This window comes from Nyctibius grandis, chromosome 7 (genome assembly GCF_013368605.1).
Source record: "Nyctibius grandis isolate bNycGra1 chromosome 7, bNycGra1.pri, whole genome shotgun sequence".
NCBI classification, from domain to species: Eukaryota; Metazoa; Chordata; class Aves; order Nyctibiiformes; family Nyctibiidae; genus Nyctibius; species Nyctibius grandis.
Window position 1 is genome coordinate 33,559,335 of NC_090664.1, and position 17,910 is coordinate 33,577,244.

Here is a 17,910-nt window from a genome sequence, read left to right on the forward strand (position 1 = left end):
CTGAGAGATAAGGCCACCCATCATTCTGATCTATTACACATATTCAGTGAAAAAAAAAAAATTTCAGTACCTACCTAACTTAATGACCCTGGAAAACGTTAACACGTATTTCCTTGTTTCAGCAGTTATTCTGTCCCTTGACTATCATGGTATTCTCTCTGCTGAGAATCGTAGAATTGCCTCATCTATCATTCACTAAAAGTTTTTAAATAAAGATATCACATGTACCCAATCCCTCTTTCAGAGCTGATTTATTATTACAAAAAATTTGACTATGAAATCTTGATTAGATACATGAACTTGCACAAGACATACTGCTTGACAAAAGATAACTCTCAACTGAAGCACTAGCTCAAGAAGTATATTTTAAGTGTGTTTACTGAGTTGTTTTATACAATATAGAAGCACTCAGGGCATTGGCGACAAAAAAGTTTCAACAAATAACATTAAAGTGGACGAAAAAAACTATTTGACATGTATACAGTAGATTATTTTGAGGTGGAGTAGTTGCAATGATTGTAAATAAACTCTTGTAAACAAACTAAACTTACAGTAGTCCAAAATTCCATTCATTCCCTTCGTGTTATTTTATTCAAGCTTTTTAATAATGGCAAACAAAGGTCTAACAACTTATTGCGTATATTCAGCATTGCTCTCAGAACATCAGAAAAACCTACTTGATAGTATATTGTGCTTTTACTCCTTAAAATTAATTTGGTATGGATATTGAGAAAGTAGTACAACATTAAAGCAAAAACAAAACATCAGATTAACAAGATGGGATCTCATCTTGTTCTGATGTGAAGGTAATATGTTACCTATGCAATACGGTCTCAGCCTCTTTCACTGAAGCACATGGCAGTCAGTAGCACTTTACATTCATTCATGAGGGTCTATGTACAAATGCGGCAACATCGGTTAATACTTTCTGTGTATCTTCACTTACACCAAATGAAATGAAAAATACCATCACTTACTTGCTTTTCCCTTTGTATACTGTAGCATAGGACCCTTCCCCTAGTTTTTCCAGTTTTTCGTATGAGTCTGCTTTTCCAAACTTGGGGCTTGTAGGCTAAACAAAACAAAAAAAGATGACCTTTCAGCATGTATTACACCCGCAACATTTAACTGTTTTGATTCAGACTTTATAGAGACTGGATGTCATTATCAAAACTCATAGATTTGCATGTTTTCAGCAGCAAACAATAAAAAAAAATAATTAATAGCAGAACTAATGAAACTATGTAATAGGCTACTCAAATAAAAGATCATTCAACATCCCAGATGGTCATTGTCTATATCAACCATACACTTACATCACTGGAACTATCAAAAGGATTGTGTTCTTTATCGAAGTGACGTTTCTGTTTTATTTTTCACATATATCACTTCATACAGGGAAAAAGATCATTAACAACTAAGCCATCTTATCTTTGTTAAGAGATCTAAGGAACAGTCTTAATCTGCCCTACAAAATCAGATTAAAAGAGCTGCTTAATTTTTATTTTTTTTTTTTTTTAATTTTAGGCTAAACCCACCCAAAACCATTGCTCTAAGCAGTCAATGTGCTGGTACATCAACCATTGTTCAGATAGGGGTCAAAATACTACAGGAAAGCATCTTTAATGAGAGTATCTTGATTCTGAATTATGTTTAGAGTCTTCAGATTGTGGATACAATCAGACCATTCTTTTAATGGCGTGTAGACGCAGCACAGTTGAATCAAGTCCTGTAGCCTTAATATCTGCAGCCTAAGTGAGGGGTCAAAAACTGAACCAAGCTAAGCAATGATTCTTGCTCAAAGGGCCAGATAGCTCAGCTGGCCTCTGCAACAGGTGGGTCCTTACCCCACTTTTACGCAGTCCTAACAGAGAGCACTACAATGCTGCAAAACCAGAAATTCACCTGACATGAAAACTTTCCAATGAAGTTTTTGGAAAACGTTTGAGTTTTTTGAAGTGCATCCCATTTTCCCAAATTTCCCCATTTTCCAGTTGTCTGGAAAGAAAGGGCTTTTTATTTTTCCCCCAAGACCAGAAGGACGCTGCAGGAAACTGACCTGCAGCTGCCCTCAGCATTATCTACATATATTTTAGACAGCAGTGCTCAGACGTCCTGTACCTAAACCAACCAAAAGAGTATAGAGAAGAAATTTTGGAGCGTCAGCACTGATGCTCAAATCACACACAGGGACTGATTTGTTAGTATTCTAGTTATAACACCACTAAGAAAAGCAGCCAAGCAAATCCAGCAATGTTTAGGGCTGAATTCAGCTGGGAAACTCTAAGCCACACGCAGCTGCACACAGTATACACTCACGTTTAGGATCTTATGCCTAATTTACAAAAAGTACTCAAGTTTCAGTTTTTTGAAAGAAAACAAACATTACAGTGCAGGACATATCTGTGTGTAAATTCCTTTAAAACCACGGTCAAAAGTTTTACATCAACTGAGCCTAAAAATCACTTCTATTTAAACAGACAAAAACATCCCAGGTAAGATGACTTGGTACCTCATACCTCTCCACTACACCCAACAACCATTAGCCAGAAAATGTAAAAATTCTCTTTACTCAACTATTCTACATTTGTCCTAAGCCAAAATTCTGGCACTTTAGCATATATACACCTTTTTTCGAGAATAATATCCCAGCTTTCTATTGAATGGTATCAGAATATACACATGTATGTTTGCAAAATTGAGTCCCTTCATCTCCCTCCAATACACAGAACAACCTATTATTTTGCTATCCAGTTCCTAAATATTAATAAACTGATGAAAATTTGTCGTATGGGAACTCTCAGATCTTTTTCCTGTTACATTATTTGGAACACTTAATTATAGATAAGGCAGTAATATTCTCAGTTCCCAATCTGTGCTTAAAAACATGTTCTGCCTGGTTAGAAACGAATTTTTTAGTTTTTTTAATCACAGTTCTATTACAGATGTCACTAATAGAGGTGACTAAAATATTTATTCAAGTAGCCTTCTCATTTAAGTATCCAATTATGGACTAATGCAACATTACAAAACTATAGAAAAAAAAGTGTTTAGCTGTTTAAGTGTCTCCCATATAATGAAGAGGGATAGCAAAGTATTTCCCAAATTGCAGGCTGCAGTGAACACACAGTGAGCAGCTTTGTTTGGAGTGGAAATGCTGCCCTAGTTAACAGTGAATAGTTCACTGTTGGTTTCCTCATAGCGAGGAAGAAAAAGGACAGGGTTTATACATGTGTTTCACATCCATTCTTATTTTCACACTGAGATTTACTTTTATTTTATACTGCTGTAAACCATACTATAAAGGTCACAACAACTTGTAATGCCTTAAAATCTTCATAGGAAACAGGATGCCTTTAATCCATTACCACACAATAAATCATCAACAGTAACTATATGTACAACTTCAAGCTCATTTCTCCATACTCCAGCTGCCAGAAGCACAGATATAGGGGTCATGCCTTTTGACTCATTCTCCTCCTGGAAGCTGCTGCATCCTCACCAAGAACGGGCAAAACATTAAAGCTCGCATTGGCGGGACTCCTGATCGTACAAAAGAGGTGCTGGTTTCAACTGTCTTGTCGTCAGGGGCAACCCCACACTGTGCCCCAGAGCTCAGCTCTGCAGCAGCAAGGATGACCTGCCACCCTCCCCAAGCAGCCCAAATCACCTGTCCAGTGCCTGCTCATGCTGGGTAAGAGCAGACCAGAAACAACCAGAAAACCACCAGAAACCCCACCCGTTAGCCACTGCCTGCCCCATATGCAATAAAACAACATGGCTGATATCCTCCTCTTTCCAGGTTACAGCACCTCCACAGTGGAGCTTGGCTCTATTCCAAGTGGATCACTAGTTGGTATGGCTCATGTTCTCATACTATTAGATCTCCCTTTGTGAAAATGGACATTATTTTTCCTTGCATTTGTAATCTGAAAAGGCTTACAATTTTTGAAGGTATCTGGTGTAGAAAAGCACTTCAGAGGATTTTACCAAAAAAAAAATATAAATAAATTCTGAGGCAGCAGAAGACTTTGCAAACTAATTTGCATGATATTTCTTAGTGAAACACCAAGACAGATCTCACACAGCACATGCAAGTACTTTAGAAAATGAACATACAAATTTACCATTTCCCCAAGATGTTCTCAAATATTTCTTTAAATGAAGCCTCACACATTAATTCAAACTTACAATCACAAATTGCTTATAAAGGTGAGAAGTTCAGACACTTCTTACCTTTCCTTTTATTTCTGGATTATAAAGGAGGTGAAGACTTACTGAGATAATGCAAAAACACGAAACTTTCCAAAACTTAAGTTATAAGCTTAAAGGCATCTAAATAAAGGGCTATAAAAGGGATCTAAATAATTTGAAGTTCCATGTGACTACTGAAAATTATAATCATTTCAGCCTACTTTACTTTATTATTGCACTCCCCCTTTCATATACTTATTCTTTCAGCTTCATGGCCATGAATTTTGCTACTCAGATTTCTCCACATTAGTTTATCTTTTTCAGCCATTTCTGTTAAAAAATTGTGCCTTGTTACAGCAAGATTATAGTACCAACTTTTTTTTTAGCAAATGCTAATATTAAAATCAAATATAGAAAATTCACTTTTAAGTATAATTTCTTCTTTTAAAGTATATATACACAGAGATTTGTGTTTGTTCAGTCACAAGAGTCCCATATTCTGCCTTGGATGTGGTTGACTGAAATACACATAGGGAGCAGGACATATCCAGAGCATGTCAGATGTACATTGCTTGCATCAGCCACTGACATATCTCACAAGCAGCAGACTCGCAAGAAGTTCCCGTATATTTTAGAAAGCTGATGCTATCCTCCAATGTGACCCAGACAAGATTTCTCAACAGAAGAGTACTATTTTTAACTGAATTTCAGCTAATGTTAGCTGAACGCACATATTTCAATAAATGTTTGTTCAAAGCTACTTTTTGAAGATCTAACATTACACTACTTCTACCACTATTAATTCTCCTTTCTTCTTACTCCTCCTTACTGCTTTTTAGCCCTCTAAAACACCAACATAGGATCACAGAATCATTTAGCTTGGAAAAGACTTTCAAGATCATCGAGTCCAACTGTTAACCTAGCACTGCCAAGCCCACCACTAAACCACATCCCTAAGCACCACATCTGCACGTCTTCTAAATACCTCCAGGGATGGTGACTCCATCACTTCCCTGGGCAGCCTGTTCCAATGCCTGACAACCCTTTTGAAGAAGAAACTTATATGAATATCCCATCTAAACCTCTCCTGGCACAACTTGAGGCCATTTCCTCTTGTCCTATCGCTTGTTACTTGGGAAAAGAGACCAACACCTGCCTCGCTACAGCGTCCTTTCAGGGACTTGTATACAGCAATAAGATCTCCCCTGAGCCTCCTTTTCTCCAGGCTAAACAACTCCAGTTCCCTCAGCTGCTCCTCATAAGACTTATGCTCTAGACCCTTCACCAGCTTCATTGCTCTTCTTTGGACTCGCTCCAGCACCTCAATGTCTTTCTTGTAGTGAGGGGCCCAAAACTGAACACAGTATTCGAGGTGCGGCCTCACCAGTGCCGAGTACAGGGGGACGATCACTGCCCTGGTCCTGCTGGCCACACTATTTCTGATACAAGCCACGATGCTGTTGGCCTTCTTAGCCACCCAGGCACACTTCCAGCTCATATTCAACTGGCTGGCAACCAAAATATGTCACAACATAACGTAACTGTGATAAAAGGACAATCTTTGCCCTGTCTGAAAACTGGTTATTTACTGAATGTGTATATTTTTTGTTTAGTTAATTAAAGCCTTCAAATCTTTTCTATGAAAATTTTATCATGATTTCTTGGATATAAGCCAAAGGGAGATATCCCTATGGCCAGACAGACTTGTATATACTGAACATCAGTGAGACTACTTAGGCATAAAGAAGCCCGTTGCTCAGTGTTAGAGCTTTGTATTTGCCACAAAAAAAAAAAGAACTTTCAAAGCTAAGAGAAAAATAAAACACAGGTATATGTGTGACCAAGATTGAACTATTTAATGGGCACAAAGTTAAACAGCCAGTAAACAACCAGTCAGCAAGAAATTAATACCACTGGAAAATCAACTAAAAGTGAATTTTCATGCTAGGGAGAAATCTTCCAGAAAACTCAAATGGGAAAGATAGATGAATTACTAAGACAGAAGGGAGTAAAGGCCCTCATGTCTCTGAAGAATTGAACATAGACCAAAGTCACTGTGAAAGTCAGCACAGGTTATGTTGGATCATGTTATCCCCAAGAGGACACTGGCAACTGGAGCGCAGAACAGTGCACATCTTTCCCTTCAGGAAATCCACTGGGAGTTTTACTTGTTTGCCTTTATGCTTCCCTTTCCTTGAAAATAGTTTCCATTAAGGTAGTTCTCTTATTATTAGCCTACATTTTTCCCACTCCAAGATTAGTCTAAGAGCACCACTGAGCATGGGGAGCAAGAATCTTTAGCATCACGACTTACAGTAACCAAGATGAGATATTTTTTCCCCTCTGGTTAAGGCAATACAGATCATAGTAACAAGGATAGAAAGAGTATGCCAAAATGTTGAATACAAAAATAGAAGAAGCTAGCATTTCAAATGATGTGAGAGTATTAAAAATAACAGAGAGAAGAATAAATGAGAGGAAACTGTCTTTTCTGACCAGGTTATTTCAAATAGCCATTTCATTGATATAGACTGTAGGAGAGTAACAGGTTTAATCCAAGATCTTGAAGTATGAGTCCTTGTACTACCTTGCTTGTGAATACTTCTCTTTCTCAGAAATTTTCTGTAGTAAAGAAAGCTTTAACGGAAAATTACACTGAATATCACCTGACTATTCTTACAGAAGCTGTGTGGGTTATGTTCTCATGCATTTTTCATAACTGCAAAACAGCTTGTGAATGTCACACTTTACCAGCACACTCCCGAGCCTAAGTTTTAAATAGACCTTTTTTTTTTTAAACTGCAGGATATTGAACTTCAATATAAAACTATCCTCAAGGGAAAAATACTATGTTCACAGTACCACTGTAAATTATTGACAATCAAAACTAAAGATCTCTTTTGTTATATGCCTCCAAAGAAATAAATTCATTGCTAGAAAAACCTGAAAGTAAAAGGTTGGCCAAGAGGCCTACCTGAGATTAAAACACAAGAACTGAAGGTATTTTTTTTAACCAATTTATATTTTGTCTTCTTTGACACAATGGTAGAGCTTCTTTTACAAAACCATATGCAAGTTTCACAGTAATTAGTCCCCGTTCTTAAGGTTTTATCCGATGTACAACAATAAGTCAATCTGATCACACTTTTTTCTTTCTTTTTTAAACCTTGCAAGTTGGACTGTTTTCTAGGACAAAGTTCAAGGGATACAAAGATGTTCAAGAATCCAAACTGATCTGAGCTGTACCACTATGTAATCCCATCCTGTTGCTGGCATCTTTCTAACCCTTTAACACGCAGCCATAAATTAAGAGCAACCTGAGCAGTAGTGACCATAGAGCTCTTCGTGAAAGCGCTGGATGCAGTTTTTAAAGCTGTTTACTTGTTCTTCAGGCTATTAAAGCACAGGAGATGGACCAACTGCCACATTTTAACTGCCTTATCACCTAGAGAGTATCCTCCAGGTTAACGATTATTAAAGCTTCCCTTGTGCCAGAAAAGAAAAATCCGCCGTCTACACTGAACTCTGAAATTATCTTACCTCAATAAAAAGTACTGACCAGGAAGGATGCTGTTACCCCAGTAATGAATAGGTTCCTAAAACTGGAGAAGGTTGCATACACCTGAAGAGGAAGACAGGCGAGAACGGCACACCAAGTGTTCAGGCAGACAGAAATGATGCCTAACTTTTAGACAAAAATCTGACTTTACTGTTTGCTTTAAAGTTAGATTTCTTATGCAGTTGATTTACAATGTGTTAATAGGATCAGTTCCTGCTTTTTGCTTGCACTTTTTTGGGGGGAAAGTTGCATATAACAGGACTGAAAATTAATAGAAGTTACAGAAACAGAAGAGAAGTTGCTCTCCCAGAAAGAAGGCAGAGTCAATGCAGTAAAGCATTGCTTATTGAATTATTTTTATCTGAAAGAGTTTTTTACTATTATGTGAGTTGGCAGAAGATTAGTGTTTTGCTGCATTTAGTTTTTAAAAAGTAACTGAAAGGTAGTACATATACCTCAGCATGACATTTGAATTAATTCCATGGATCTTAAGCCATTCAAAGAGAATAAACTGATGTGTATCACTATGTAACTAAATCTTGACCAGATGGCTTACTTGCAATGTTCTATTTACATACTGTGCAAAAGTACTATTTTAGCGTATAAAATATATATATAATAAAACTTCACCTTGCACTGGAGAAAAATAAATAAGGCCACATGCCTAAAGAGCATGAATCTCAAATAAAACTTTCAGAGAATTAGAGTTAAACCATCTGCCAAAGCCAGTGTTATTTTGGGAAGAGTGGCATGTATTTGGTTTTGAGTTGTGCTTTTTTTACTTTGTCCAGTTTATTTTGTAGTTTTACCATTTCTTTAGTTAGGGAGAAGAGAAAAGCAAGTTTCTTCCCTTGGTAGGCAAAAGACTCAGCAAAAGATTTTTAGAGAGATAGATATATATAGACAGATAAATACACACAACTATAGCTACATGTATATCCCATATATATGTATATATACCCCTATATATTGTGTTGGGCTGGATCAGAGCAAAGGTTTGCCAAGGCAAGTTCCCTTCTTCTAACAGTGGCTGACAAGTGATGCACAGGTAGGCAAACACCTACTTCACTGCCTCCAAGGTGAATATTATCCATTATTCTGATGTGATAAAAGGGTAAGTTTGTTCTGATGGAAATTTCATTCCATAATAACATCCAATTTCAATCAGCTTAAACAGTATGGAAATTACACTCATAGATATTTTCTTATGTTTAAAAGAAGGGGGGGAAGAAAATGCAATGCAATGTGACTGTTTTACATAATGAGTATGTAAATGTCAGGTGGAAAGAGTCTAAGTGTAAAAATTAAGTTTGTCTTATAAGAACAAAAAAAATAGTGTGCTAACTTCCGTCTGTAGGCTACTGCGCTAATTAACAACACAGGATTTCCACCAGGTTGCAACGAGGTGCGACATTAACTGCAGAAAATTACTTCATCTTCAAGAGCAAATTATTTATTTTCCAAGCGACAATCTGTGGGCAGGGACACGGAGTTCCAGCTTCCCCAAAACCTGTGTGTGTGTGTCATCTTTCTCGTCACAAAGCGCAGAGCATTTCAAAGGTACAGAAAACACAAAATGGGTAACATGCCACCTGCGGAGGATTATTTGGTGATCTTCACCAAACACTGAAACTGATAGCTGCCAGAGAGGTGATAAGGCTTCTCAAACTAACCAAAACAGAACCTAATGCCCCAGAATAATATAAACGAGGTCTTTCAGGTCGCATCTTGAAAAATGTTATTTCTGAGACAAACGAAGAACTTTCACCAGAGTAGAAGCAGTGATATGGAGACTGCCTCAGCCACGTACCTTTTTTAAGACATCACTTCCCCACCTGATGGCTATAGAGGACTTTAAACTATGAAAGGGAAGAGACTAAACAGAAGCCTATTTCTAATTCAGTTCCTCTAGTAATCAAGCATAGAAAGTTCAAACTGAAGGCAGCATACATCTATCAGAGTATCTTAAAAAAAAGATTACAGAAAGCAGAGCCAAAACTGAAACACGACTACACAACTGTAGCCAGTATAACCCAGAGGGCACAGCAAGCTCAAGAACATTTACAGAAACTGAAATGCCCATTCAGACTGGTATAACATATACAGCAGAAGAATTTTCAGACAATCAAGTTATAACTCATTAAGGGAGAGTATGTAGCAGTCCTCTGACAGAGAAGAAAAAGAAGTAATGATCAGAAAATGAAGCAGCAAGGGCATTTGCTACACAACATCAGGACTAGAAAAAAATGAAACTCGAAACCCTTCATCGATTCAAGTGTAATTCAAAAGCAGAGAATGACAAATTCCTGCAACCAACCAGCCACACAGACATATGCTCAATGAAATGGGCATCAGAACATCTGCTGCCTGAGGCAATGTATTCAGGCTCTGGGGGAAGGGAATGGCTTGATTGTATCTCTGCCTTGGACATCTGAACTTATATGTCTGCTGGGCAGGACCAGGTGTGACCTGCAATCAGCAGAAGGCTAACACCACCTTTTGCTGTGAAGTTCTGCTCTTCCTGCTTCATTGACATGAACACTGATATTATTCCACAAGTTATTCCTTGCCAGGTGCTCTTCGGAGCACTCTTTGTGAGGAAGAGTCAAAAAATGACTAACAATGCCTTCAAGCAGAAGCAAGAAGTGAGTTCCCTACCAGAGCTATAAAAATCAGGGAGAATTACGGGAAGTTAAGGAATCAGAATTGTATTTCAGGAAATTCCTGTGCACCTAATTTAACACATGAGATGTCCCCAGCAAGTCTGTGTGAGTCAGCATAGGAGAACATTAGCAAAAGCGTATGCTTAGCTAAGGCTCTGACCAACAGCATACCAGCGGAGGAAGCATTAACATCATTTACATGAGAAAATCCTGGTATCATGGGAGATTGCATGGACGCAGTAGAGTTCAGGCCTCTGGAAAAGAACAAGACGCCAATAACACAGTTTCAAAAAAAGTCTGCTTCAAAATTTGGGAGGCAAAGCAAATAAAAACCTTCAGTTTTAATAGAAAAGAAGTACATAAAGCATTAACAGAAATTAGTAATAGTTTCTAGGAGGAACAAGATAAGAATAGCAGAGATGGGGAGCAAGTTAATACCACAAAAAACTTAAGGAAACACTGTCAAAAAAAGCCATTTAAATCGACAGTTGTGGTGCCAAACATTAATCAGGCATCACAAATAAACATGGTGCAAACTGCTCCATCCATCCTTAATGACTGCAAAAGTTTTATGGTAAGAACTCCTTGTTACGGACTCATCTGGAACATGCCGGAGACATCTTTGGCAGCAGCTATATAATGCCAGGCAATGATGAAAAAGCAAATTTGTTTTTGCTACAGATGGTTACATTTTAAAACTTAACCTTTTCTAAAAAGGACAGTTCCCTGGAGGTATGACATCTTATCCATTAAATTCACATGGGTTAAACAAAGCTCATCTACAGAAAATGAATCTCTGTCATTTCTTCTTAGAAGTCTGACAGGATTCAGTCAAACTTCTCTAGGGAGGACAGAAGATATCCAGAAGATAGAGCAAAACAAAACAGAAAGAAAATATAAAAGAAAAGGCAATCAACCTTTTAAATTACTTCATGCCAACTAAAATTTGAAGTGTTACATCCATTCTGCTTAGATCTGTAGTCTTCAACTCAAAGGTCACATTATTATGAATTTTTCTTGCCAAAGCATAACAGAAAGCTTTTCAATAATTTTGAAGGTCTTGGGGGGGAAATCTGTTCCAGGCATTATTCATGAAAGATACAACATTTTCTTTACCTAGTTTCTTTCAAAATACTTGAGAACAAAGCAACAATGGTGATGTGTTACCAAACCCTTCTCAGTTGTTTCTCTCTCTTCTTTCTCTCTCACACACACTGTGTTTCTGACATGGAAATAAACATTATTTTTACTACTTGATTTTAAAAAGAGAATTTTAAAATGTAAACAAAATCTGTCAAATCTGTTCTGTTTCTCTAAAACCTGAATTTAAAAATCAAAAAGGCAACTTATGTGGTTTCCTAAACTTAATGGGAAAGAATTCCTCTTCACAAATAAGCAACCCTCTGAAAAATTTCCAACATAAACATTATACAAGCTGTAATGCCATACCAAGATCAGGAGAGGAAAACGCTTAGAAATCCCATAAGACACCCTAGCTAACATCTGAGAGGAATTTCAAAATATATTCTTTTTCAAGTTCTATTTTCTTATTCTATTATATATATAACACTACAAATATATATGGGAACCATCTTTAATAGCAGCTACAAGCTTTTTGTTTTGATTCCAAGTAATCAATCACTTCTGCAGCAGGAAAACATTTATCTGGTGCTATTAATTCCACCATTTGGTACACACGCAGGTGTCAGGACTGTGCACTTACAGAGCTGGGGCTGGAGTGCCGCCTGACTTTAGGTGATTCCTTCCCTGCAGATGAAGTTTTGAAGTTAATGCAAGCGTTGTTCTCCGAATGAACCCTCTTCACTTGATTAGTTGGCTTCTCAAATGGATCAAAACTACTCTGCGTCCTCTGAACCCGGACTTTTTTATCCTCAGGAATTGTATCCAGAGGTTTGATCACTGAATCCATTCCCTGGCAGTTCCGTGTAGACATCTTTGTGACGCATATCTGAAAGGAAAAAACAGCATTCATTGATTCTAACAGGCTTAAAGTCCATGTCAATCCATACATCAGCCAGCATCAAAAAAAGGCATTAGACTTCATAAGCACTTATTTTCTATTTCTACATTAAAATTGCAAACAACATGCATTTTATATAGGGATACATTTTACATAGGGGACACACACCACACTCAAAACAATAAAAAGCTTCTCTTTGTACAGTGTACTAAAAGATCCTGAAAGACAAAAGAGGAACATCGACAAAATTCATACATTTGTGTTTTCTTGTACAATGTGTTCTTTGCAACAATGCCACTTCACTTCTTTCTCCAATCTAGCCACTGATATCCGCAAGCAGTATTGATTTCCATTTGTTTAAAATTGGATGAGGCTAAACTTAAATAAATGATGGTAGTTTGTGTGTGCACTTCGGAGCTGGCCTGCCAAAGATCCTGTACTGGTATATTATTGTTTTTTTAAATAATGCTTATACAGTGTTGTTATTATTATTATTATTACCATATGTCTCAGAAAATCAAATCAGTAAATCAATTCCCAGGCACTGCAACGTGAGACTGCAGCTTAATGGCACACTAAAGCGTAGAAGTTCAATTCTTTGTTACTGTGAAGTATGACCATGCCAACCCTGAAGACTGCAACTTGCTGCTTGAGCTACCAAAATACGCTATTGCTAGTTCAAAAGAACTAAATGAGCAGAACAGTGAGTTTAGATACTCCAATCATGTACGTTTATGTTTTTAATTTTAATACATTCCAATGTATAAGACATTTTTTTTAAACACACAGTTGGTGGGGGGTTGCATTTGAGGCCTCAGTTTCTGTTGTCACCCATAAGAGGTGACTTCTGCTTGGAAAGAAAATAAATAATTTTAGCTCTCAGGCTACAGGGAAAAGCTATGAAGTGTGATGCAAGCAGACCCAAGAGGCTCCTTAAATCATAAGGCAAATCAAAAGAATTTACAATGTACTTTTTCCAAGATATTTGCAAGTATTTAAGGATAGACAATGTTAATTCGCCATCAACCATACTGTTCATATACATACAATTAAAGAAGCATAATGTTCCATTTAAGCACCTAAATCTAAGCATTTTTGAAAACTTGCTGTCATAAAATAGTTAAGATGAAAAAATTAAAAGAAATATTTACTATTACCATTTAATCAGGACTCTTCCCGCATAACCCAAAGTATCTCCAATACAAACTTCTCCAATAAAATATTCTTTGCCATTTCCCCCGAGGAATTCTGCGCCTTGAAATCCAACTTATTTCAATTGTTTATAGAAATACTGAGTGGCTATACCTTGTGGTTTTGATGTGTTGTGCGTTTGATGATCCACTGTAACAGTACATCAAAGATTTCTTTTCTACATTAAAAATTTAAAGTACACTTCCTGCACAGTGCCATCTGGCCAAACAGTCATACACCAGGTCAACTCTAATGAGGGACATTACTAGCATTACAAACCAGGCTTTATGAGGGTTCACATTTCTCCTCATTAAAGTGGTTTCTCCAAGACTAAAATGTAACCAAGTTTTAACTGAGAAAAAGAACAGCCCCCCTTTATTCTGAATGATAATTCCTTCTCAGGCCAGAATTAAGGCAATTATGTAATTTTGGTCTATTACTTCAGAAAGAAAAGATACATTATTTCAGAGAGAAAAGATAAAGAGCTGCTGCACAAAGAATATTTAATTAGCCTCTTGTAAAATTAATTGGCTTCTTTTCCCTAAAACAACTTATATGCACAGACATGCACCCACATACCTCCCACTGTCCTCTCCAGATCCGTGTTCTTGCAATGCTCACTACCAACAAAGATGTTTTAACATAATGTAAACTGAAATTACTATTAAAATAGCAGTGCTTTCATTTTGCTTAATCGACATGGATGCAAATAAATCAGTGAGTATTTCTCAGCCTACGAAATCCTATGATCTAGAAAACAGGGGCAGGAGATAGGGAGGAAAGGTTCAAGACCTGTTCTTGTCTTCCTTTCAAATTACCAAAGGCCACCTGTAGCCGGTTAAAATGTTTGGAATTCACAGCTATAAACATACCATAGATAATACCGCCACGAGTGCTGCTTCTAGTTTCTTTTTCCACTGGAAAATCTCCATGTCTAGCTCTAACACGCGCTAAGAAAGCATTGCATTAAAAACAGAAAAAATGCAAGACATCTGTCACTACTGATCGTCTCTACTGGAAGCACTAATAGTTTGGAATTAGATATTGAAGGGAGACACTTTCACCTTCAGGTCACTTGACGGAATCTGGAGTAGGATAAAAATCCCCACAGTCATCTTCTAATACCCAACTTGCAAATGACTAAAACCAAGACATACACCAACCAGTCCCCTCTGCTCAGAACTCAAACACCTCCGTGGGTGCACAGGCTGAACACCAGCGTCACCAGTGGAAAAGACTGAAGACCGCAGAGAAGTGCAAAAACAGGTGCTGCTCCCTGTGCTCCTCTGCCTGCTCTGCAACTGCAGGGCTTCTCTGGACAGCGCTGGCAAGAGGTTTCATTCATCACTTCTCTCTCACCTCTATCAATAGTTCCCTAGCAGAAATAAAACATCCTCTCCAAGTGACCGCAGACCACAGCACACTGTGAAGCCAACAGAGCTGAGCTTATGCTGGTGTTCAAGGGTACACATTTCCAATCTGTCTACCCTGCCTATAAAACTCTGAAGAGAAACAATATTTAAGGGGTTGTTTTACACTCTGTCGTTGAAAGGTCAAATCCAACTTTACGCTGAAACTCTGCTCTGTGAAATCTGAAAGGAGCAGGTCTAAAAAAAAAAGTCAGACCTGAGCACTGCCTATGACTTTAAAATTACACAGCTTAAGGTTGCGGTAAACTCATTGCAATTTCAAGTTTCCCTCCATCAGCAAGAGCTACGGCTACAATAGCCTTGCTTTTGCCACTGGGCAGTGGGCATGCTGACCTGCCACTCCTGCACTCCACGTAATGGTAGAACTTACTCTATAGTGACTTAGCATGTAATAAAGCAACAGTGTACCGAGCAAGACTGATGCATAACATACTTTGGAGATCTTTCTGCACATACAAATGATCTTAGAATTCACCAGCATTACCAGATCACTTTTAGGAACAGTACAGATTTGAATTACTCTATTACATGAATTCAGCCTTTTAAGTATCGTTTTTCCCTTGCACTGCACAACAAAAGTGATTGATTCTTACAAATTTCAGCCTCTCAAATGATACATACAAATACTTAGCAATAGAAGCTCTTAGACCTGTAAACCACTGTCTACAACCTGGTAAGTTCCTTGCTGGTAGTCAGAAGAAGCCTAACCCACCCTCTTCTTTCCAGCTTTGTTTTTGTGTAAGAGAGTAAGGACCATTTTCCAGTTAAAGCACTGTATTTGTCACAAAGGACATAGGTTCATTTTCAGCCTCTTTTAGATGCTCCCATGTGATCCTCCAGGCTAGTCAGAATTTCCCTCTGAGTCCATTTTGCCATCTGTAAGACAGACCTTTCTTTTTATCCCGTTTCATCTGTTTTATCTACATAAGCCATAGATTCTCCAGCATGGGGACTATTCTTTTACTAATATTCTTTTACTAACCCTGCATGCAGAACAACCCTCATGCACTCCAAAGAAGATGACAATCCAAAAGGTAGTGGAAACTCTCTCTTCCCAGTGCAGCCCCAAAACTGGATGATTTTGTTGAATATCTGCTTTAGCTACAGTTACCAGAATAAGGAACAAAGTTAAACAAGTGTAAGAGTTCACGACATATAGGAAGTCAATCTATATTATTCACGGGTGCTGAGGGAGCTGGCGGAAGTCATTGCTAGGCCACTCTCCATCATCTTTGCTAAGTCGTGGGCAACGGGAGAAGTGCCTGAGGACTGAAGGAAAGCAAATGTCACTCCAGTCTTCAAAAAGGGCAAGAAGAAGGACCCGGGTAACTATAGACCCGTCAGCCTCACCTCCATCCCCGGAAAGGTGATGGAACAACTTGTCCTTGGTGCTGTCTCTAGGCACAACAAGGATAGGAGGATCATTAGGGGCAGTCAACATGGCTTCACCAAGGGGAAGTCATGCTTAACCAACTTGATAGCCTTTTATGAGGACATAACCCAGTGGACAGATAATGGTAAAGCTGTGGATGTGGTCTGTCTTGATTTCACTAAAGCGTTTGACACGGTCTCCCACAGCATCCTCGCAGCTAAACTGAGGAAGTGTAGTCTGGATGATCGGATAGTGAGGTGGATTGTGAACTGGCTGAAGGAACGAAGCCAGAGAGTGGTGGTCAATGGGACAGAGTCCAGTTGGAGACCTGTATCTAGTGGAGTCCCTCAAGAGTCGGTACTGGGACCAGTTCTATTCAATATATTCATTAATGACTTGGATGAGGGAATAGAGTGCACTGTCAGCAAGTTCGCTGATGACACAAAACTGGGAGGAGTGGCTGACACAACGGAAGGCTGCGCAGCCATTCAGAGAGACCTGGACAGGCTGGAGAGTTGGGCGGGGAGAAATTTAATGAAATATAACAAGGGCAAGTGTAGAGTCCTGCATCTGGGCAAGAACAACCCCATGTACCAGTACAGGTTGGGGACAGACCTGTTGGAGAGCAGCGTAGGGGAAAGGGACCTCGGGGTCCTAGTGGACAGCAGGATGACCATGAGCCAGTAGTGTGCCCTTGTGGCCAAGAAGGCCAATGGCATCCTGGGGTGTATTAGAAGGGGTGTGGTCAGCAGGTCAAGAGAGGTTCTCCTCCCCCTCTACTCTGCCCTGGTGAGGCCGCATCTGGAGTATTGTGTCCAGTTCTGGGCCCCTCAGTTCAAGAAGGACAGGGAACTGCTAGAGAGAGTCCAGTGCAGAGCCACAAAGATGATTAAGGGAGTGGAACATCTCCCTTATGAGGAGAGGCTGAGGGAGCTGGGTCTCTTTAGCTTAGAGAAGAGGAGACTGAGGGGTGACCTCATTAATGTTTATAAATATGTAAAGGGCAAGTGTCAAGAGGATGGAGCCAGGCTCTTCTCAGTGGCATCCCTTGACAGGACAAGGGGCAATGGGTGCAAGTTGGAACACAGGAGGTTCCACATAAATATGAGGAAAAACTTCTTTACGGTGAGGGTGACTGAACACTGGAACAGGCTGCCCAGAGAGGTTGTGGAGTCTCCTTCTCTGGAGACATTCAAAACCCGCCTGGACGCGTTCCTGTGTGATATGGTCTAGGCAATCCTGCCCCGGCAGGGGGATTGGACTAGATGATCTTCCGAGGTCCCTTCCAATCCCTAACATTCCGTGATTCTGTGATTCTGTGATTCTGTGACATCCCTTGACAGGACAAGGGGCAATGGGTGCAAGGTGGAACACAGGAGGTTCCACTTAAATTTGAGGAAAAACTTCTTTACGGTGAGGGTAACTGAACACTGGAACAGGCTGCCCAGAGAGGTTGTGGAGTCTCCTTCTCTGGAGACGTTCAAGGCCCGCCTGGACGCGTTCCTGTGTGATATGGTCTA

General features: G+C 39.0%; 1 protein-coding gene across 3 annotated transcripts in view; it reads right to left on the reverse strand.

Moving 5' to 3' along the window:
- CDK14 (cyclin dependent kinase 14) overlaps positions 1-17,910 on the reverse strand; it is a 343,381-nt gene that overhangs the window by 244,480 nt on the left and 80,991 nt on the right. For all 3 annotated transcript variants that reach the window (XM_068405279.1, XM_068405281.1, XM_068405280.1), the window contains exons 3-4: positions 12,140-12,385; positions 978-1,072 (exon numbers count right to left, since the gene is read on the reverse strand). In XM_068405279.1, coding sequence (XP_068261380.1) covers positions 978-1,072; positions 12,140-12,385 — 341 coding nt within the window. The remainder of the gene's footprint in view (positions 1-977; positions 1,073-12,139; positions 12,386-17,910) is intronic.